The 22,843-nt window shown below is 44.2% G+C and overlaps 1 protein-coding gene across 1 annotated transcript in view; it reads right to left on the bottom strand.

Annotated features, from left to right (window-relative positions):
- Positions 1–22,619, bottom strand: part of LOC119352449 — a 33,010-nt gene extending 10,391 nt beyond the window's left edge. The window contains exon 1 of the mRNA XM_037619082.1: positions 22,495–22,619. Within this exon, the coding sequence (XP_037474979.1) occupies positions 22,495–22,619 (125 nt within the window). The remainder of the gene's footprint in view (positions 1–22,494) is intronic.
- Positions 22,620–22,843: the final 224 nt, after the last annotated feature.

Here is a 22,843-nt window from a genome sequence, read left to right as displayed (position 1 = left end):
AACCTACACACATGTAGTAGCGCTACAAATCGTTTGCGATCTGCTGTGTATCACCGACGGTTCCGCTACGATTGACATATGCTTTTCGATGTGGATCGCACACACTCATTTCTTTGAACCGTGTGTAGATCAATTGCCAGGTTAAAACAAAAATATCCCATTTTGAATCTGCACGCAAAAAGCAAATTTGCCACAATATTCAATTGAAGAAATAAACAAAAATACCCCATTTTGAATTGGCACGCAAAAAGCAAATTCGCCACAATATTCAATTGAACAAATAGTGTTCACCAGAAGAACATTCATCAGATTTCACAACAATTGCAATTGAACATATGGTAGCTAAATTCCAATGATTTGTCCACACATATACGCCTTACATAATTAATCATAGTGTATGAAATACGAAGACCTCATTAGATGGAAAACAATGGATCCATGTGTTATATGTTTAGCGGCTAACTCTTACTCAATGTTTCAGGAGAACGCATGCTGAAATCTTCATTATCACCAGTGGGATTGATGTAGTGATCTAGGAAGAAGTCCCTGATAAATCTTCTAACCATCAGCAATTCACCAGCCGGGAGCGGTTCAGGGGTCCTTGGTTTTAAGATGAGCTACAGTATTTTTAAGATCAGAATGTGCCATATGAGTGGAGTAGAAGATATTAATTAAGATATACTTACTGGTACTAATTTATGAGGATCATCACAACTATTAGCAGATTTGCAGATGAAGATCATGAGTCTGCAAACATAGTATCCACAAAGGTTGGTCCCTGCTTCTTGCTGAGGACACTGAAATTTTTTGTACAAAATTAGTCATGTATTTGTGCTGTTTGGAACAACCTAACCCGTGTTAGATGTATTATTTTTTCTTTGGACAAAATAGAAAGAGGTTTATTTAGAAGCTTGAACATTTGACTAGCGTAAGGAAAGGTATTTGCAGACTGTTGGATAAATTTTCCAAAAATAATGGATTTCGGTGTGTTACCGGAGAAACGATCTCGTGCTGCACGGGTTGTTCCATCTAGAATAGGTTCCTTGGTTTAGTTTTCCACAATGCGAGCACACTGCAAATGATGATGAATTTTGACAACATCAATTGTTGAACCATATATGAATGCAAATTAATTTCAAAATCATAGAATTCAATACCTATCCAAGAATTGCTGAACATGCGTCAGATTCTGAGCGTTTGTTGACTCTCTGAGAGAATCGATGTAGTAACTGTGTTCTTGTTTGGAACAATGAATACCAATATCCAGTGATTGCTACATATTAAGAAAGATATGAACTTACGAATGATGTCGAAATCTGAAAGACAATCAGTGTATGCGTGGTTGTTTACTTGACTTACGGTTCATGATATGGCTAGAGAAATGATTGTGCATGGGACATGTTTTCGAAGATATGGAGGACCGTGTTAGCGGCCTAGTCCCGTCGGTCCTTACCATGTAATGTTGTGCCATTTGCTAATGCAGGATCTATGAAATACACACTCTCCCTTATTCTTCTCCGCGTGTTTAGCCCCCTAAGAGAAATAAAATGCAGTTAGCTGTTTATCATTTACAGCTTTGTATGGAGAAGTTGATCAGAGTTTGTTAAGTACTTACAAAATCAGGCATCTAACAAGAGTGGCATCGAGCACGTTGAAGTTGAAGAAGAGATGTAAGTCCTCGAAACTCACATTGATGGAACCAGCATTGTGTCGGAGATGATCTCTATTGTAGTGGACTAGCAAAGCATGATGACATGCTGACATTTGATCCATGCAATATTCATGTAACTCACGGCAACTGGAGCTGCACTCATCAAAGTATTCACCAACAAGAAATGGCTGGCCATGGACGTAATTGCATTCTTCAAGTACGCCTGCTTTCTTTTAGCAAGCAACAATTCTACTTCTTCATCATCCATGGCGTCAGAAATAATATTACTGCCCGATTCGAACAAGTTGTTGTTAATTTGGTTCTGGGCGATGAGTGCTTTAAGTAAGAGGCAATCGTTCTCTTTCCTCTTCACTCTCCCGCCGCCCTTCCTTGTGGTCGTGGTTGTAGCCTTTTTGGCCACTTCCTTCTTGGTACTTGAAGCATTTGTGACAGAACATCTAGTTGCCTGCAAGGTAGACTGCCGAGGAGATGGTGAAGCTTGGACAGACTTCTTAGCAGATGGTTTATCTATGCCAGACCGCTGAGCTTGCGGTGCTGCTGTGATGGACTGTTGGACTGTAGGAGCAGAGGCATCAGACTGCCGACCATGCGTTGAAGCTATGTTGGGTTTCTGCGCAGGTGGTGCCAACTTGTTGGTGTGCTTAGGAGGCCGTGCCAATGCGTTGGTTTGCTGAGGAGGAAGTGCTAACGCATTGGTATGCTGATCACATGCCTGCGGATCGACAAACTGATGACCAGTCGGTTCTGGACCTACAAACTGCTTAGCAGGCGGTTCCGAAGCATCAGACTGCTTAGCAGTCTATTCCACCAGGTTGGTCTGCTGAGCATGTGTTGCAGCTGGGTCTCCCCCGCTGCTTCAGCGGCCGGCATCTGAACCGGTGGTGCATCATCAGCAGTTGTAGGCCTTTCCACTGGCTGCTTTGGGGCAGAGGATGACATGGCCTGTACGCCACAAAGTCGGGCCGGCTGATCACAGGTTGATGCATCAGCCCGCGAGAGCTGCTGTGGCAAGGAGAGCATCACAAGTTGAGTGGCAACAGTGGTTGCTCTTGGCGGGGCTTCATGAATCTCATCGATGAACTCTATTTCCTTTTGTGGCCACTAGATGTGATGTAACAGTGTTTCTCCCAAGGTCCTTTGCTCATTGAAGTCTCCTAGGACATTCTTCAGGGAAAATTCATTGAATCCAGGCTTTACTTCAGTCATGTAGCACTTCACACAACCCGACTTCAATGGCACATTGTCCAAGAAGAGGCCATCTTCCAAGAAGGGTGGGCAAACCCAGGCTGTTGCACATTTTCATGTACCTTCATAATGTGTAAGTGATACATCTCCAATGTATCTATAATTTTTGATTGTTCCATGCTATTATATTATCTGTTTCGAATGTTTATGGGTTTATTTATACACTTTTATATTATTTTTGGGCCTAACCTACTAACCCAAGGCCCATTGCAAATTGTTGTTTTTTTCCTATTTCGGTGTTTCGCAGAAAAGGAATATCAAATGGAATCCAAACGGAATGAAACCTTTGGGAGAGTTATTTTTAGAACAAACGTGATCCAGGGGACTTGGAGTGGACGTCAAGAAATCAACAAGGAGGCCACGAGGCAAGGAGGGGAGCCCCCACCCTCGTGGGCCCCTCATGGCTCCACCGACCTAATTCTTCCTCCTATATATATCCATATACTCCGAAAACATCCAGGAGCACCATGAAACCCTATTTCCACCGCCGTAACCTTCTGCACCCAAGAGATCCCATCTTGGGGCCTTTTCCGGAGCTCCGCCGGAGGGGGAATCAATCACGGAGGGCTTCTACATCAACACCATAGCCTCTACGATGATGTGTGAGTAGTTTACCTCAGACCTTCAGGTCCATAGTTATTAGCTAGATGGCTTCTTCTCTCTCTCTGGATCTCAATACAAAGTTCTCCTCGATCTTCTTGGAGATCTATTCGATGTAACTCTTTTTGCGGTGTGTTTGTCGAGATCCGATGAATTGTGGGTTTATGATCAAGTTTATCTATGAACAATATTTGATTCTTCTCTGAAATCTTTTATGTATGATTTTTTATCTTTGCAAGTCTCTTTGAATTATCAGTTTGGTTTGGCCTACTAGATTGATCTTTCTTGCAATGGAGAAGTGCTTAGCTTTGGGTTCAATCTTGCACTGTCCTTTCCCAGTGACAGCAGGGGCTGCAAGGCACATATTGTATTGTTGCCATCGAGGATAAAAAGATTTGGTTTATATCATATTGCTTGAGTTTATCCCTCTACATCATGTCATCTTGCCTAATGCGTTACTCTGTTCTTATGAACTTAATATTCTAGATGCATGCTGGATAGCGGTCGATATGTGGAGTAATAGTAGTAGATGCAGAATCGTTTCGGTCTACTTGTCGCGGACGTGATGCCTATATGCATGATCATGCCTAGATATTCTCATAATTATGCACTTTTCTATCAATTGCTCGACAGTACTTTATTCACCCACCATAATACTTATGCTATCTTGAGAGAAGCCACTAGTGAAAGCTATGGCCCCGGGTCTATCCTCTATTATATTAATCTCCTGTCAACTAGCTATTTCTATTACCATTTACTTTGCAATCTTTATATTTTAATCTATATCATAAAAATACCAAAAATATTTATCTTATTATTATTATCTCTATCAGATCTCACTCTCATAAGTGACCGTGAAGGGATTGACAACCCCTTTATCGCGTTGGTTGCGAGGTTCTTATTTGTTTGTGTAGGTACTAGGGACTTGCGTGTAGTCTCCTACTGGATTGATACCTTGGTTCTCAAAAACTGAGGGAAATACTTATGCTACTTTACTGCATCACCCTTTCCTCTTCAAGAGAAAACCAACGCAGTGCTCAAGCGATAGCAAGAAGGATTTCTGGTGCCGTTGTCGCGGAGATCTACTCACAAGTCAAGACATACCAAGTACCCATCACAAACCCTTATCCCTCGCATTACATTATTTGCCATTTGCCTGTCGTTTTCCTCTCCCCCACTTCACCCTTTCCATTTTATTTTCCCTTCTTCTGTTCGTCTTTCCATTTGCTTTGATGTCTTACTTGGCTCGTTTGCTCGTTTGGTTGGAATAGTTGTTTATTTATTGCTAAACAGAGAACCTAAGATCTATGGATCCGCGTCCACTTGCTAATATTTTTAAGAGATCCAATTATGATGAACCAATTGCTAGTGAGTGTTGTGCACTAGATTATCTTTATGAAGTTTTGCTTGAAATTCATGAATCTGAAAATTGTGATGAAGTACTTTATGGAATAATTCATGAGGGATCTTTGAATAAAAAGCATGATTGCAATGATGATAGTATAAATTCTATTAATGTCAATTGTTCTTATAATATGCAAAACCCTAAGCTTGGAGATGCTAGTTTTGCTATGTCTACTACTTGTCGCAATGATCATGATTGGGGTGATTCTTCTTATGATCTTGAAACTTTATTTAAGCCCCATGATGAATATGAGATTGATTATAATGTTTACAATAATATTGAAAGTGGGTTTGGAAGAGTGTCAACTTTAGATCCCACATATTTGGAGAATGTTCAATCTTATGAAGTTTTTGATAAAAGTGGGTTTGGAGAGGTCATGACTTTAGTTAATGTTAATCCCACTATTTTGGAAGAGTGTCAACTTTGCATACATGTGGATCATGTTAAGAATATGTGTTGTGATAGCTATATTGTTGAATTTTCTTATGATCCTACATGTAATTATTATGAGAGAGGAAAATATGGTTGTAGAAATTTTCATGTTACTAAATTACCTGTCGTTATGTTGAGATTGCTATTGTTTCTTTTTGCTTCCTTGCATATGCTAGTTTTTGCTTTCCTTGATAATTTGTTTGCCTATAAGATGCCTATTCATAGGAAGTATGTTAGACTTAGATGTGTTTGTCACGTGTTTTATGATGCTCTCTTTGTGCTTCAATTCTTGTCTTTCATGTGAGCATCGTTGAAATCTTTTGCCTAGCTATAAGGCTTTAAAGAAAAGCGCTTATTGGGAGACAACCCAATATTTTTCCTTGCTGTTATTCAATAATTAATTCAACTAGCCTCTGTTTGGATGTGGTTTTATGCTTTTAGTTAGTTTTTGTGCCAAGTAGAACCTTTGGCAAGACCTGGGGGAAGTCTTTGCGATCTTGCTGTAAAAAACAGAAACTTTAGCGCTCACTAGATTGCTGCCATTTTTTACTGGAGAGTGCGATTAGGTTGATTCTTTTTGCAGATCATTAATATACAAATTCCTCACATCTAGCAATTTATTTTAGAATTTTTGGGGTTACACAAGTATACGAAACCTACAGATTACTACAGACTGTTCTGTTTTTGACAGATTCTGTTTTTCGCGTGTTGTTTGCTTATTTTGATGAATCTATGGCTAGTATCGGAGGTTATGAACCATAGATAAGTTGGAATACATTAGTTTTAACACCAAAATAAATAAATAATGAGTTTATTACAGTACCTTAAGTGGTGGTTTATTTTCTTATACTAATGGAGCTCATGAGATTTTCTGTTTAAGTTTTGTGTTGTGAAGTTTTCAAGTTTTGGGTAAAGATTTGATGGATTATGGAATAAGGAGTGGCAAGAGGATAAGCTTGGGGATGCCCAAGGCACCACAAGGTAAAATTCAAGACAAGCAAAATCCTATGCTTGGGGATGCCCCGGAAGGCATCCCCTCTTTCGTCTTCTTCTATCGGTAACTTTACTTGAGGCTATATTTTTATTCACCACATGATATGTGTTTTGCTTAGAGCGCCTTGTATGATTTGAGTCTTTGATTTTTAATTTACCATAATTATCCTTTCTGTACACACCTTTTGGGAGAGACACACTTGAATTGGAATTTATTAGAATACTCTATGTGCTTCACTTATATCTTTTGAGCTAGATAATTTTGCTCTAGTGCTTCACTTATATATTTTAGAGCACGATGGTGGTTTTATTTTATAGAAATTATTGATCTCTCATGCTTCACTTATATTATTTTGAGAGTCAGTTAGAACAGCATGGTAATTTTCTTTGGTTATGAAATTAGTCCTTCTGTGTCAGCCTTCCGAAACCCCGGCAGATTAATGTTGAGCCTTGCCCTGCCAACAAATCCACACACACTCCTAAACCTCATGCATGAAGGCTTCCTTGGAGCGTTCCTCCGTGTCCTGACCGGAAGGGTAATTGCTGTAGCTCTATCCCGTTCAAGACTACTTGCTCCCTCACAATCTGCTGAAGACCTGGGGTTGTCCGAATCAGATGAAGATACATGGCCTGAATGAGTGCTGTCGCTGCTACTCGGCATCTACAGAGAACACATGCGGAACTGAGGAAAGGAGGATAAGCATAAAACTAACAACTTGGTATCAAGCTTTCTAAACATGCCATGCAATAATTTAGAAAATGTACGGCTAATTTGTTAAGTTTGTGTGACTCGGGCGCCCGCGATCTGTAAATAGGCAGTAACTTATTGGAACAAATACATCTTATATGTAGTAAGGAAGGTAGATAATGAACATATATACGCTCTTCGCTATTTAATAGCCAATTTGGGGACATACAAAACGAAATTGGTAGAGGGATTGCAAGGAAATATGCCTCACTACGATGGAGAGCAGTAACTAACAGGCTTCTTAATGCAAACCCGGCCGGACCATAGGAGAGGCGAGGGTTACTACATTGATATGCTCGAGGGTGGCTGGTGAGCAAACGAAGACGGCGAGGCGTGGGTCACCGCGTGTTGGGAACGACAGTGGAGGTAGGCTTGACGCCGAAGAGCGGGCACACGGTCGGAGTGAGCACGATGGCGCTGGAGAGGGTTCTGCTATGGATCTGGGGGATGGGGGAGCTGGCGAAGGAGATTGGGTGGACTAGTTGGGTGAAACGCGGGCGAACGGTGGGGGATGTTGGCGGCCTAGGTGAAAAGGGTGAAAAATATCCCCGGTCACCGCGCGCGCGAAAAGGCCTATGCAAATGGTTGCCTCTAAGCGCTCATGTGCACAAACAGAATAATTTCGTTTGAAAGGAAGACGTACTAATTTTGAAATGAAGACGCGAGTTCATCGTTTCGCCTCTAAATTTTTCGCACATAAACCAATCACAATTTTACCATGGTTTTGATTTCCGACGCATTTCAGGTCTCGTGTGCTATATGTAAGACATTTTTTTGGCATTTACCGTGCATGCTGGCATATAAATCAATTCCTAGCCGGACTGCATTTCCTGTCGAAAGGGATGAGGATTGCTGTTCGATCTGGGAGCATCCAACAGTGCAGACATACGATCCATGGGGTTTGGGTTATGGACAACCAGAACGCACAACTCAGATCATGCGCACAGTGAGGAGGGGGGGCATCGGCCACGGTTTGGTAGGCTCACGGCTTTCGTGTGTGAACCGTGTGCTATTTGAAAAAAATTGGGAGGGGCTATTTGAAAACATGTACATGTGCTGTCGAAATGGATGAGGATCGCCATTCGATCAAGGAGAATCCAACGGTGCAGACATACGATCCGTGGGGTTTGGGTTCTGGTGAATCAAAACACACGATTCAGATCGCGCACGTGGCAGAGGGGTGGGGGTGGGGTGCACCGGCCATGGTTTAGTGGACACACGGCTTTCGTGAGTGAACCGTGTGCTCTTTGAAAACATTTACATTACCTAACATCATATTTTTGTTCGAATGAAAACATGAGTTCATCGTTTCGCCTCCAATTTTTTTCCATGCTAAGAAATCATGAGTGTAGTGGAGAGTGTCATATACTAATATCATCAATATACAGTACATATGATACTAGTGTATGATACTACCTTTAATTAATTATAGCGCGTAGTATAATACATCTATACCAATATAAAAAGACCCAAATGGGCAGATCCAAACCATCTCGGCCGTCAAATCATGTTATCTAGCGGTTGAAATCGCTCCAATGTTGAGCACGAAACATGTTTAACACTCTAATTACCCATCACTTCCATTGGTTATAAACATATTTTGACTCAACGCTATCCCTTAAAATCTTCCATGTAATTAATATCCTACCATTCCCACGAAAAAATAATTGATATCTTACCAAATACCAACGTGCAACAGATATATCTGACCTAATATAACATGCAACTAATATCTTACCTAACCAGATCCTCTAACATTCAGAAGGAATGTTAGAGCAGCTAGAATACCCTAACTATTTCCCGGACCACCATGATATTTTTTCCATGGTAATAACAGCTTCTTTGCCACATCATCATATTTTCTATTCCCGGGTGCATGATACCGGCTATGATACCACCACTATGGCCACCCTAATAAGGCTGGTCGTAATATGGGAGTATCAAGTGGTATGATGCATGCCAACTAGACTTTTTGGATGACGTGGCACACAGTTAAATGATGAAAGAGAGGGTGTGTGGTATCATATCATGATACCGTATCATATCATGATACCATATCATATTAAATGTTGTACTACTTTGTGTCATGCATGGTAATTAATAAGGAACCTAAGATACTAACTTATGATACTATGCATGCGCGCATTACTGAGGTATTGCCGATCATATACTAGTATCATGCATATATACTCCCTCCTTTCCGGTTTATAGGCTTATCTCAAATTTTAGTTTTTCCATTTTATAAGGCTCAATTTGGTTGTTCCCCATCACATGTCCAGATTCCACGGTGCATTAAATCATTGCATGCAAGTATTAAGATAAAGTTAACCAATGCATGTACTTTATATATGCATGCATGTATTGCAATTAATACATTGGAAAACATATTTTTTTTGAGGAAAACAAAAGCATTAATTGGGTGTTTTTGCAAACTACAAAAAGTATTCCACCACTCACCATCTACCTTGGTTGGTGAGATTTTTGAATTGAAGGCTGGTTGTAATGGGGAGTATCATACACACACACACACATATACATATAGTAGTAGTAGTATCATGCATATATATGATAGTGTAGCTAGGATACTACTTCCATAATGCATAGTATCATAAGTTAACATCTTAGGTTGCCTTACTAATTGTCATGCATCACACAAAGTAGTAGTACTCCCTCCATTTTTATACACAAGGCCAATATGGAATATACATTTTGCATTTATACAAGGCCACCAACAGTAATTGTTGGGGATATTACTACTGGACGTAAACCGGCCAGGGGTAGCCGGATTAACCTTATGAAGACTAGAAGTCCATGAAGACGTAAGAATGATGGCGCTTTATGAAGGCCCAAGGCCCAGAGGCGAGTTAAGGCCTGTAGATGTAAACCGACCTTGTTATGTAACTTGCATTGTAAGATAGGAAGGATAGAGACCGAACCAGACACGTTTATGATCCGGCTTCGGGACTCTGTAAACCGGTGGGCGTCAACCTATGTATATAAAGGGACGACCCAGCAGCGGTTTAGGGACGACAGACAACAACTCGAGAGCCAGACAAAGCGGATTCGCTCCCTGGCCTTCGAAACCCTAGCAATACCAATCACAACTAGACGTAGGCTTTTACCTTCACCGAAGGGGCCGAACTAGTATAAACTCCCCGTGTCCCCTTGTCCGGTTTAACCCCTTTAAGCTAACCCGTTGCGATGGCTCCATGACTAAGTCCTTTCACAAGGACATCTGCCGTGACAAACCCACGACAGTTGGCACCCACCGTGGGGCTCTCGCATGATGGTTTCGAGTTCTTGAAGGGCAGCTTTGATGGACTCAAGGGATACGCTGTGGGCCGGATGATGAAGATCGTCGCGGCAAGCTCTACATCGATAATGCAGGATGGGGTCCCGAGGCCGATTCAATCGAATACGGGTACCGGGTCCCCTTTGGTGGGATTCACGTCTTCATCGGCAAAATTGGCGAACCGGCCCCTGAGCCGGACATTTGCACCGACATCATCGAGACTGCTCAGCGTGCAAGCCCTTCGCTGGTTCAGCCCGTGGCGAAGCATGTTTTCATAGGCGTCATCCATGGAGCAGAATACGAGGACGGACCAGCGTCCGATGGAGAATCCGTTGTCTGTTCCGATGATGAGTCTTCCGGAGAGACCGAATCACTTTATCAGCTGCAGGATGACCGGATTGGTGGAGGATCCTAGGGCAACAGTATTTCGGACTCCCCTGATCTGCCAAACCGGGCCGCCATCTTCATGGCCGGTACACAGTCGGTGCCTCATTCGCCAGCTGCCGCAGCAATACTCTCCGGTTCAAGAACGGCCACGCCGACAGGGGCAGGGAGTTCTGCGCCGCCTCCGGCTCAAGTCCTGTCTGACTTGTTCGACGCTTTGGCAACATTGATGGCTGCAGAGGTGGATGCAGCAGCCCGGGATGAGCACAACGCGGAGATTGCAAAGGTGAAGGATCAGATAGCTCAGGCTAAAGCGTACCTAGCGGCAGAGAACGCTAGGATGGCTACAGAACAGGCCGAGTTGGAAGCCCAGGCCTACCGGATTAGGCTGGATCAGAACGCTTCCGAAGAAGTCATGAGAAGAAGGTACCGATCACATCTCCGGTCGGGTTATGAGCCACGAAATCTCTTCAATACACCAGGAGCAGGAACTAGTAACCAACCAATATTAAACCAGACGGAGGCGCCAGGAACAGGAGCGCTGGTTCAGCCGCACACGATGGACCCGCCCTTTCAGAACAACATTGTGCCACAGTATGTTCCAACACCTCCCGGGTATTACTCCAACCCATTGGACAACATTGTGGCCGCCGCTTCAAGATTGGCAGCCATCCCGACCGACGGCGAATCACTAGTTGCAATTGAGGCGCGACGGGCCAGAGATCTCCTTCAAACAGCTCTAAACCAGCAGCAGGCGTATTCACACAGCCGCGAGAGGATTCATTCCACCCCCCGCCCAAGCAGGAGCTACAGCAGACACATTGAGGAGGAACCGGGCGTATCAAGCAGCGCACGTCACCGTAATCTTCCACGAGGGCAGAACCCAGCAGGGGGAGGTGCTAATGCACAGGATGTGGTAGACCATGGTGGCGCGCATCAAGAGGCCGAGTTAGCAGCTCTGCACGGAGCCCGTCAACCTACTCCGTTTCACCCTACCGCTTTAGTAGAGCCAGGTGTGGTGTTCAGTTGCTTTGCGTAATGTGAGACTGCCCAAGGATTTCAAGGGGCCTCGTAAGGTACCCAATTATACCGCCGATCTACAGCCAGAAGCATGGGTGGAAAGCTACAAGATGGCAATGGAGATGCTAGATGTGGATGAAGCGGTATGTGCTAAATACTTCACCATGATGTTGGAAGGAACAACTCGTACTTGGTTGAAGAGCTTGCCAACTAACTTTGTCGGATCATGGGCCGAATTGAAGCACTGGTTTATCCAGAACTTCAAAGATACTTGTAAGCAACCCATGTCAATTGTGGATCTGGCCGCTTGTGTCCAAGAGGAGGGGGATTCCACGACCCATTTGGTCAAGCGGGTCTCAGCTATTCTGCATTCATCGGATCGTATCAATGAAGATACCGCAGTATTAACGTTGGAAGGCAATTGCCGTTTTCGGCCGCTCAAACAGAAGTTAGGAAGGCTCAAACGTCACTGCAATGATATGTCAACGCTTATGGCCACTTTGGTTAAGTACGCCGATTCAGATAATACCAAAGACCCTGACTCAAAGGAGGATAAACCGGGGAAAGGGAAAAAGAACGGCAACACCAAGGGTCAGCAGCATAATCCGGCAGGCCATGGGAACAGTGGTAAGCGCAAAGCTGACAACAGCTTGGACTTTGTCGCTAACACCAATGCTCAGGACAATGGACAGCGCCGTAAGGGCAAGCAGCCCTAGAGGGGTGGAGGTTCAGGCCCCAATTTGGAGTGCCTGTTAAATCAACCATGTCCCAAGCATGGATCAAAGGAGAAGCCAACGTCGCATCTTTGGAAGGATTTTTTTATCATGCGAGATTTCAAGAACTCCAATATGTTCCCGTATGATAATGGCCTGCCTGGCGGTTCAGGAGGTGGTTTCCACGGGCCGAGTTACGAAGGTGGCAGTTCCAGTTCAGGATTTCAGGGTAATCAAACCAGACACATCAATCAAGGGCACCAAGGCAACCAAGGAGGTTACAACCATCAGGGGAACCAGCAGCAGCAGCAGTCGGGTTATCAGAGCAATCCTAAGCAGATAAATAGTGGGCAATATCATGTCTTCACCACTAGCTTGTGTAAGCGTAATCAGAAGCTTCACAAGAGGGCAGTAAACTCTGTTGAACCGGCGGTGCCTCAGTATTTGTGGTGGTCCGAGCAACCCATTTTGTGGAGTAGAGAGGATCATCCACCCTGGGTTGACAATCCGGGTCACTTGGCCCTAGTGGTGGCCCCTTAAGTTGGGGGATATAAATTCACGAAGGTACTCATGGATGGGGGAAGCAGTATCAATATTCTATATTATGATACCTTCCGTCGTATGGGGTTGACAGATAAGAGTCTTAAACCATCAAACACTGTTTTTCACGGTCTGGTGCCTGGCAAGTCTACATATCCAGTAGGCAAGATAGCCTTAGAGGTGGCTTTTGGAGATGACTATGATTCAAGGTCAGAAACATTGACTTTTGAGGTGTTGAAAATCAGAAGTCTGTATCACGCTTTGTTTGGGCGACCGGCTTATGCTAAGTTCATGGCGAGGCCGTGTTATGTTTATCTACAGCTTAAAATGCCAGGTCATAAGGGGACCATCACAGTACATGGGAGCAGGAATCGCTTTGGAATGTGAGGAAGGCGATGCGGCTTATGCTAAGTCGGTTTGTGCCACGGAGGAATTGAAGTTCTATAAGGACCAAGTTGATCTGGCAGATATGACTTCTTTGAAAAAGCCAACTACGGAACATGATCCAGTGTTGAAATTTAAATCGGTCACAGATACTAAGATGGTTGATTTTGTTCCTGGCGATTCATCCAAGCAGTTCAGCATCAGCGCTAACCTGGACCCCAAATAGGAAAGCACGCTCATCGAGTTCATCCGTGAGAACCGGGACATCTTTGCATGGAAACCTTCTGACATGCCAGGTGTACTGAGGGAACTCACTGAGCACACACTTAATATTGATCCTAAGTTTAAACCGGTCCGACAGTTTCTCCGTCGCTTCAATGAAGAAAGGTGTAGGGCTATCGGTGAAGAGGTAGCTTGGTTGTTGGCCGCAGGGTTTATCGTGGAAGTCTTCCACCCAGAGTGGTTGGCTAATCTGGTGCTGGTCCTTAAGAAAAATGGCACTTGGCGTATGTGTGTAGATTACACAGACTTGAACAAAGCTTGTCCTGCAGACCCCTTTGCCCTCCCTCGCATTGATCAGATCATTGATGCTATGGCGGGTTGTGACCGTTTATCTTTTCTGGATGCTTACTCCGGTTATCATCAGATCAAAATGGCAGTTAAGGACCATGAGAAGATAGCTTTCATCACTCCCTTTGGAGCCTTCTGTTATGTCTTCATGCCCTTCAGGCTTAAGAGTGCCCATGCGACTTATCAACGCTGTGTTCAGAATTGTCTTCATAAGAAAATTGGGCGCAATGTTCATGCATATGTGGATGATATTGTGATAAAGTCCAGAAAAGAGGAAACATTGATAGATGACTTGAGAGAAACCTTTGACAACCTCCGGGTTTACAAGATGATGCTCAATCCGGAAAAGTGTGTCTTTGGTGTTCCAGCAGGCAAACTCTTGGGTTTTCTGGTGTCAAATAGAGGCATTGAGGCTAATCTGGAAAAAAATTCAGCAATTACATCTTTGATTAAACTGGCGTGTATCAGTGACGTTCAACGTTTGGTCGACCGGATTGCAGCTCTGAGCCGGTTTATTAGTCGTCTTGGGGAGAAGGCTATCCCTCTATATCAGATGCTCAAGAAAACAGATATTTTTGTCTGGAGCGAGGCAGCTGATTAAGCGTTTGAGGATCTGAAGAGGCAGTTAGCTGAACCGCCTGTGCTTGCAGCACCGATTGATAAGGAGCCGTTATTGCTATATGTGGCTGCTAATGCCCGAGCTGTTAGCGTGGCTATTGTGGTGGAGTGCAAGGAAGCTGGCAAGGAATATCCGGTTCAACGGCCGGTTTATTATATCAGTGAGGTGCTCATTGAGTCAAAGCAGAGGTATCCGCATTGGCAGAAGCTGGTGTATGGAGTGTTTATGGCAAGCCGGAAGCTTAAACACTATTTTCAGGGCCATCCTATCACAGTGGTCAGTTCGGCCCCTCTGGGAGATATCATTCAAAACAGAGAAGCAACGGGCCGGATTGCCAAATGGGCTATTGAGCTTGGACCTCACGAGCTCAAATACATACCTCATACAACAATTAAGTCCCAAGCACTTGTGGACTTCATCAATGATTGGACGGAATTGCAGGCACCAGAGGAAAAGCCGGATAACACGTATTGGACTATTCACTTTGATGGATCCAGACAGTTGGAGGGCTCGGGGGCTGGAGTCATACTAACTTCCCCACGAGGTGACAAGTTTTGTTATGTCCTCCATTTAATGTTCCCTTGTACTAACAATGCAGCTGAATATGAGGCCTTGCTCCACGGTCTTCGGATGGCTAAGGTGATGAACTTAAGCCGGACGGGTTAAGTGCTTTGGGGATTCAGATCTTGTGGCCCAACATGTGTCTGGCACTTGGGATTCTAAAGACCCACTCATGGTTGCATATCGACGAGAGGTGGACACAGTGGCTGGTCACTTCAAGGGTTATCAGGTGGATCATATAGACCGGTGAAAGAATGAAGCAGTGGACGCTTTAAGCCGCCTTGGTTCTCAGCGTAAACCGGTCCCACCAAATGTCTTTCTTGACGTGCTACATAATCCATCGTTCAAAGTACCAACAGTGGAGGAGTTAGCTATTCCTGACCTGGAGGCTCAATTGGTGGCAGCTTTGCATGTTATACCGGATTGGACAATCCCATACCTGGCTTACATGAACCGGGGCGAGTTACCAGAGGATGAAACCTTGGCTCGGCAGATAATCCGGCGTTCCAAATCGATGACTATACTCAACGGAGAATTGCATCGTTACAATGTTTCAGGGGCAATTCAGCGTTGTGTTTCTCCTCAGGAGGGTTGTGAGATTTTGCGAGAAATCCATGAAGGGGATTGTGGTCACCACGCCGGTTCAAAGTCCTTGGTGGCTAAAGCTTTTCGCCACGGCTTTTACTGGTTAACAGCGCATGCTGATGCGGAGGATTTAGTCAAGAGATGTGACGGTTGTCAAAAATTCGCACGCAATGCTCACATTCCGGCTCAGGAGTTGAGGATGATTCCAATAACTTGGCCGTTTGCGACATGGGGGCTTGATATGGTTGGACCCTTCAAGCGATCCAAGGACAAAAAGACCCACTTGTTAGTGGCAGTTGATAAATTCACCAAATGGGTGGAAGCAGAGCCAGTCAGTAAGTGTGATGCGGCCATGGCGGTTCAATTCATCAAAAAGGTGATATTCCGGTTTGGCTTTCCACACAGTATTATAACTGATAATGGTACTAATCTGTCAAAGGGAGAGATGGAGGAGTTCTGCCAACGTGAGCACATCCGGCTTGATATAGCATCGGTGGCTCACCCCCAATCTAATGGTCAAGCAGAGAGGGCAAATCAAGAAATTTTGAGAGGTATTAAACCCCGGCTTATGGTTCCTTTGAACCGGACACCGGGTTATTGGGTGGTGGAATTACCTTCTGTGTTATGGAGCATCAACACCACGCCTAACAGATCGACTGGTTACACACCTTTCTTCATGGTTTATGGAGCGGAGGCGGTTCTCCCTAGTGACATCCATCACGACTCACCCCGTGTGGCAGCTTACGTTGAAGCGGATAACGAGACAGCTCGTTAGGATTCTCTGGACCTGTTAAATGAGGAGCGTGATCTTGCAGCAGCACGTTCGGTGATTTATCAACAAGATCTCCGACGTTATCACAGCCGCCGGGTTAAGACCAGAACCTTTCAAGAGGGTGATTTGGTGCTCCAGCTCATCCAGGATCAAACTGATATACACAAATTATCCCCACCTTGGGAATGACCTTTTGTGGTCAGCAAGAATCTGCACAACGTGTCATACTACCTTATTGATGTTCGAGAGCACCAAGACTCATGTAAATCGGAGGAGGAGACCAAGCGGCCATGTAACATAGCTCTTCTTCGGCCTTACTATACTTGAGCCATAGGCTCTTCATATGTCCATATTTATGACAATGTATATATTATATAATAAACTGGAGCCTCCATTAAAGCGAGGTCTCTGTTCTTTTTATATCATGTGTGTGCTTACAAGAGTTTCTACTGACAAAGCGGAGCTTTTTGTTAAACCGGTCTCTACAGCTGCACGAATATAAAGAAAATCACTAGGGGGCTTAGTCATATCTGAACCATAGCTACACCTCTTGATCGGTTTGAAACCACAAAGGGATATCACTAGGGGGCTTGGTTGTTATCGCACCATAGCTACACCTCTTGATAGGTGTTTAGTCATAAAGGAAATTATGTGGGGCCAAAGAGAGTGTGGCACAAAGCACAAACTCAAACATGGGCACCCACTGAGCATAGCTCACAAGGTTACTAGGGGGCTCTTTGTGCAAAGCAACAAAGAGTTTGAAAGGACCCTTGTAATTGGTTATCAAGCCACGGCTCGAAAGCCTGGTGTATTCACCTAAAACCCCGGGTTAACCTACCTTCATCAAGTAATCCACTCATGTCCAGGTAATCCTAGTATGACCCGCTGAACGTTTGATAAGTCAATCTTTTATAGTCCCTGAACTTGTCAAAGTTAAAACGACGATTGGTTAATTGGAGGCCCATCTTAAAAGGCTTTGTTAAATGGTTTAACTCAGAGGCCTGACAGCCCATGAAAAGCCTGGATTTGGAGCCTGGCAGCTCGTAAAAAGCCTTGCATGTTTCTTTTGTTGGAGTCTTAGTTGCTAAGTTTTCTGCCTTTATTGAGGTTCATAATATGTTCTGATAAACTAGTGTCTTTGGCCCGGCTTGACTTTCAACTACACGTTGTCAGTAAATGATCAGTTACAAGCCGGTGTTCTTTACCCCGGTCTGGTTTGACTAAATCGCCAGTGCTATAAAGAAAACCCGGTGATTCTTATATCCCAGTACGGTTTATTATCATAATCCGGCAAAATAAGGACGGAGTTATCAACACTTCAGATTGGTGTTAAACACCTTTACCATACAAGTAGTTGGTCAACCAACGAGGTATGTTGCACATATTACTTTTTATACAAAAACATTGATCATTCATCTAAGTATTGTATATTTGTTGAAGCATCATAACCCGTCCAGTGGTAAACCGCTAGGACACTTTTCAAGTTCTTGTATCCAGGAACACAACTCCTTCTGGGTTAAGCATAAATTAATCCCAAAAGTAGAGCAAGTTTTCACATTATCAAAGCATCACCAAACATGCTCGATGGCATGACAGATAAAGGAGTTTTGCTATCCTATTACATGAAGCTTCCAAACGGCTCTAATTGAATAGTTGTTCTTAAACATTGGCACGCAATAACTGGTCAACCGGCTGCCGGTTTAAGATGCTTCGTCTGGACGGTTTGACGGTTGAGGGTCAGTTGGTGCGATCACTTCTTCTTCATCCCTTCCCAGACGCTGGAAATCAACCGTTGACCAATCAATTCCAGTTAAAGCTTGAAACACGGCTTCTTCATAGATAAGGCTGGAGGGGTTAATATCAGGAGCAAAGGTATGCTTACAGATTGGAGGCACCAGTTCTTCGACTTCATGGATTTCAGCAGGCTGTCTCTTCCCTTCAGCGTCATAAGCCGGCTGGAAATGAGACAAGTCTGTGTCCTCTGCCAATTTGCTAGCTATTGGCCGCATTTCTTTGGTCATCCTTCGGAGGTCATCATTGTCGAAGTTTGAACCATCCTCCTTTACACCTGGGTATCCTTTAATGATGTCCTCTGCTTCAAGGTCTGGAATCCATGCCTTGGCTTGGATTAGTGTGGTTAATGCGCCTGCTCTTACAGCTGCCTTCTTCAGTTTGGTAATCCGGGCTGGTAACATCGCCAGCTTCTCAAGATTTTCCTTTATCAATGATGGTGCCGGTTTATTATAAGCCGCAGTGCAAATAGCCTGCTGGGATCCGGAGTACAACTGTTCAATCAAAGTATACGCTGCTTTAAGCTTCATCCGCATATCTGTGCTCAGATGAGTAATACGAGTGCCTGTGACGGTTTAAAATTAGTGTTCTGATCAATGATAAGGTTCAATGAATTGGATAAAATGCACAAGGAGATACTTACCAAAGACAGCGGAAGTCATGGCGTTGATTTGCCGTTTCAAACCAGCTAGTTCATCTACAAATGGTTTCAGGGCTGCTTCGGCATCTTCAGCTCTTTTGGTTAAACCGATTTTCTCGGTTTCCCAGTCAGCATGGTCTTTGTTAAAAGACTCTTTCAGCTTTTCCATCGCTACGAGGGCTTTGGTCAGCTCTTCTTTGGCTTTCGCAGCTTCTGCTTGTTGGGACTTCACGTTCTCTTGCAAATCAGCGGTCCGGGCATCTCTATTGCTTAGTTCGGCCTACAACAGTGTAGAAATGTCAAACAATAGAATATATATTTTCTAAAGTACAAAGCGTATAACAAGTTATGCACTTCGTACATGGGGGCTAATGCCTATTTGCTCTGCTTCACTACATCCTTTATAAAGTCTCTAGAAAAATGCAAGCATTATCCTTGACACTTGGGGGCTAATGTACATCTGTTCAAAATGGCCGTATGGATTAAAATCCGGATTACCTTGCAAAGCTAAACTGGCCTTTGGGGGCTACCCTGGGAAAAGCTATACATTGGTAAAGTATCGGCCTCGGGTTTAGCTAAGGATCTAACATCTTGAGGGTCAGAGGGAGAGACTTAAAGTATTACAATGACCCGGTTTATGATTAACATCCTAAAACGGCCCTTGGGGGCTACTTGGGCTAGCATTTCACCTTCGGAAGTAAGAAGTAAAAGGAGATGAAAATACCTCATAGCGTTCCTTCATCAAATTAACCAAACCGGCTTCATAGTCACGGTTTGAGTGCAAACGGTTTAAGAAACCGGAGTGAAGCTCTTCAGCGTTCAGATGGGCATAACTTGATAAGTCAGTACTCCATTTGCCCTTTTCCCTAGCAGCACGCTCTTCTTTGGCACTATGTTGGGCCAAGATTACGGATGGCCAGGAGAACTGTGGCCTATGCCAGTAACGATAACATCATCTCCTTGGCCTTCAGTGGTTTTTGTGGGTGATGACGGAGTTTCAGTATCTTTCATCGGACTAGCCCGGTTTGGCGTTGCCGGTTCAGTGTCAGGCACGGCAGGGTCAGCTTCTGGTGGTTCATCAGTATTCCAATCTTGAAGGGGCGGTTCATCAGAGGCGGCTTCAGGATGATGACCCTCGAGTTTGGTCCGGTTCACCTCTCTACTCTTCTTCAAAAACTGCCTGGTCTTCTGACGGATTGTTGACCCGAGCTTTCTTGCTGGGTCTGGCTTTGGCTCTGCAAATAAGTTAAAAGAGGGTTAGCATCTTATTCAAGATTTGTAAGGCATTGGAAGAAGGAGTTTGAAAACTTACCCAACCACAGTTTTTAGAGGAGGGAGTTGGGTTGCTGTCGTCTCAACAGAGGATGAGGGAGGTGTCACCTGATAATTTGAATCAGACGGATTAAGAGGTTGTTTGAAATAACTTGCCTTGGGATAAGAATGGTCAGAAGTGGAAGAGACCTCAGACCGGCGCTTCCGAACCAGGGTATCAGGTAAACCGGCTGAAGTGACTTGTTGGCCACTATGCCGGGTTGTCCGGCGAGCTCCATGCTGCTGTGTCTTCGAAATAAATGTTGGGTCCAAGTAAGCAAGAGGATGAGAAAAGCTTACTTTCTGGACTGCTTGATGGGTTTTTTGTGTTGGCATAGAGTCTGAACCAGAGGAAAGGGTAATTACCTCTACATCATTAGCTTGGCTGCCTTCTACGTCCTCCTGATAAAGATCGTTGTTAATGAGGTGCATGAAAAGGGAGCCAAGTGAGTCAAGTTCTACCTCAACTTCCGGATCGTCAACATCTTCATCAAGTTCCATGTTGATCCCGTCAGCCGTTTTCTGCTTTGAGGTCCGTTTGACGGCTTTGGTTTTGGGACGAGATGGTTTGACCGCTTTATCCCCGGTTGCCTTTACCGCTTTATCTACGAATTTCCGTTTCCGGAAGGGATCTTCACCCTATTGATACATAAACAGAATAAGGATTATTAATTGAACAAGTTAAAGATATCAAAGATGCAAAGGAAGTATAGTGCTTACAACAGGTAGTTTGTTCTTAGTATAGAAGGGGTTCAAGCCGGTTTGACTACAGACTGATTCTGATTCATTCAAAATTTTCTTTACGCTTTCAGTAACCTCTTCATCGGTCACCTGAATGTTGATATGGCACTGAGGGTCTTCAACATCACCGGTGTACTCACACATTAAACAGGGGCGGTGGCTTAGCGGCAAGACGCTCCAAGATATCCAACAGCGCACGAAATCAACGCCTGTTAAACCGTTGGCCATAAAGGCCCGGAGCTTGGCGATTTGAGGGGCATATTTGGCCCGTTCTGTAGAACTTATGCATTGCGACATTGGATGGGTGTTGGAAAGCCGGTGATCACGATAGCCCGGAAGGGGATTCTCATCTTTAGGAGAAGTATCTCTGCAGTAAAACCAAGTTTGGTTCCATTCCTTAGGGTGGATGTGCAGTTTGGCATGAGGGAATTCAACTTCCTTCCGTTTTTGGATCAAGACACCACCAAGTTCAGTATTGGGGCCATTTATAAACTATGTACGCCGGTTCAGATGAAAAAAGTCCCGGAAAAGCTCAGCAGTGGGCTCTTCTTGCAGGTACGCTTCACAGAAAACTTGAAAATTGCCTATATTGGACACCGAGTTGGGTCCAATATCATGAGGATGAAGTTGCAAATTGGCAAGAACACCCTGGAATTTTTTTGACCCTAGCGGTTTGAAGCCACGACCTTTGTGGTCGACAAAGATCACAACCTCACCCTGCCTCGGGGTAGGAGGATTCTCTGTTCCTGGAACTCACCGCCGGATCTCCGTCTTCTTTGGCAAGGTGTCGATATTAACCATTTCGTTCAATTGATCTTCGGTGATCCGGGAGCGGGCCTAGCTGCAAGCGGTAAACTGTTTGGCCATTGTGAAATGAAAAGCTGAAAAGGAAATGTCGGGTTACGAGTCATTCATGGAGGAGCAAAGATGCAACAGAATAAACATATACCGGTATGTGAATTTGCATAAACTGGAGACTAATATAAAAGTGAATGACAAGGTCATATAAAGGGCATACATGTGTTGTTAAACTGGGCTATTACCATCAATGTGCAGAAGGGTTGCCGGTTTACTAGGGGACTAATGGTATGAGATAGATTGTTTTTACAAAGGTAAACCGCCTAGATGGTAAGGAAGATACAGATCTAAGGCGAAGAGGGTTAAGTAAGGTAAAAACATGTTTCACAGGATCATAGGGGCATTTTGGATCTACCACAAGTAGGGAAAAGAAAAAGATTTAGACCTAAAAGGAAAAAAGGTTGGTCCCAAAACAGTTCATAAAAGACTAGATCAGTCTTTTGCACATAAGGGTTTGTGATGGTAACAGAAGATTAGCCATGGCATAGGATACATCAAGTGTGAGGTGTTCATCTATAGTCTAAGGAAGAACAACACTGAAGCTCCGATGAACTTCAAAGAACCACGAAGAACAAGGAAACCCTAATGGATCTACAAAGGAAGGGGGAAAGGACTTACTGCGGCCGTAGAAGCAGCGAAGGTGTGCTGCGAAACTCTGGTACGAACAGGTCGATGCAGCGGCCGACAGTGAGGCAGAGGCGAGGCTTGACGATGGCGGCGACGCTCAGGTGCGGAGGTGTCATGAGGAGGAAGAAGAAGCGAACAATACGAGGGAAAAAATGATAAGGACTCGTGGCCCTATTTATAAGGTGAAGCGATAAGGCGACAAGTGCGGGAATCGAGGAGCTCAAAAACAGATAGTTAATAATGGTGCCGCTTCGATGACTGGATATGCATTAATGAAGGTAATCTTCAGCTTCAATGGATAGATGATGTCAGGGCAGTTTATCATGATCCTGAAGTATGA

The sequence above is a fragment of the Triticum dicoccoides genome, chromosome 1A, assembly GCF_002162155.2.
Source record: "Triticum dicoccoides isolate Atlit2015 ecotype Zavitan chromosome 1A, WEW_v2.0, whole genome shotgun sequence".
NCBI lineage: Eukaryota > Viridiplantae > Streptophyta > Magnoliopsida > Poales > Poaceae > Triticum > Triticum dicoccoides.
This window is presented reverse-complemented; position numbering and strand designations above follow the sequence as displayed.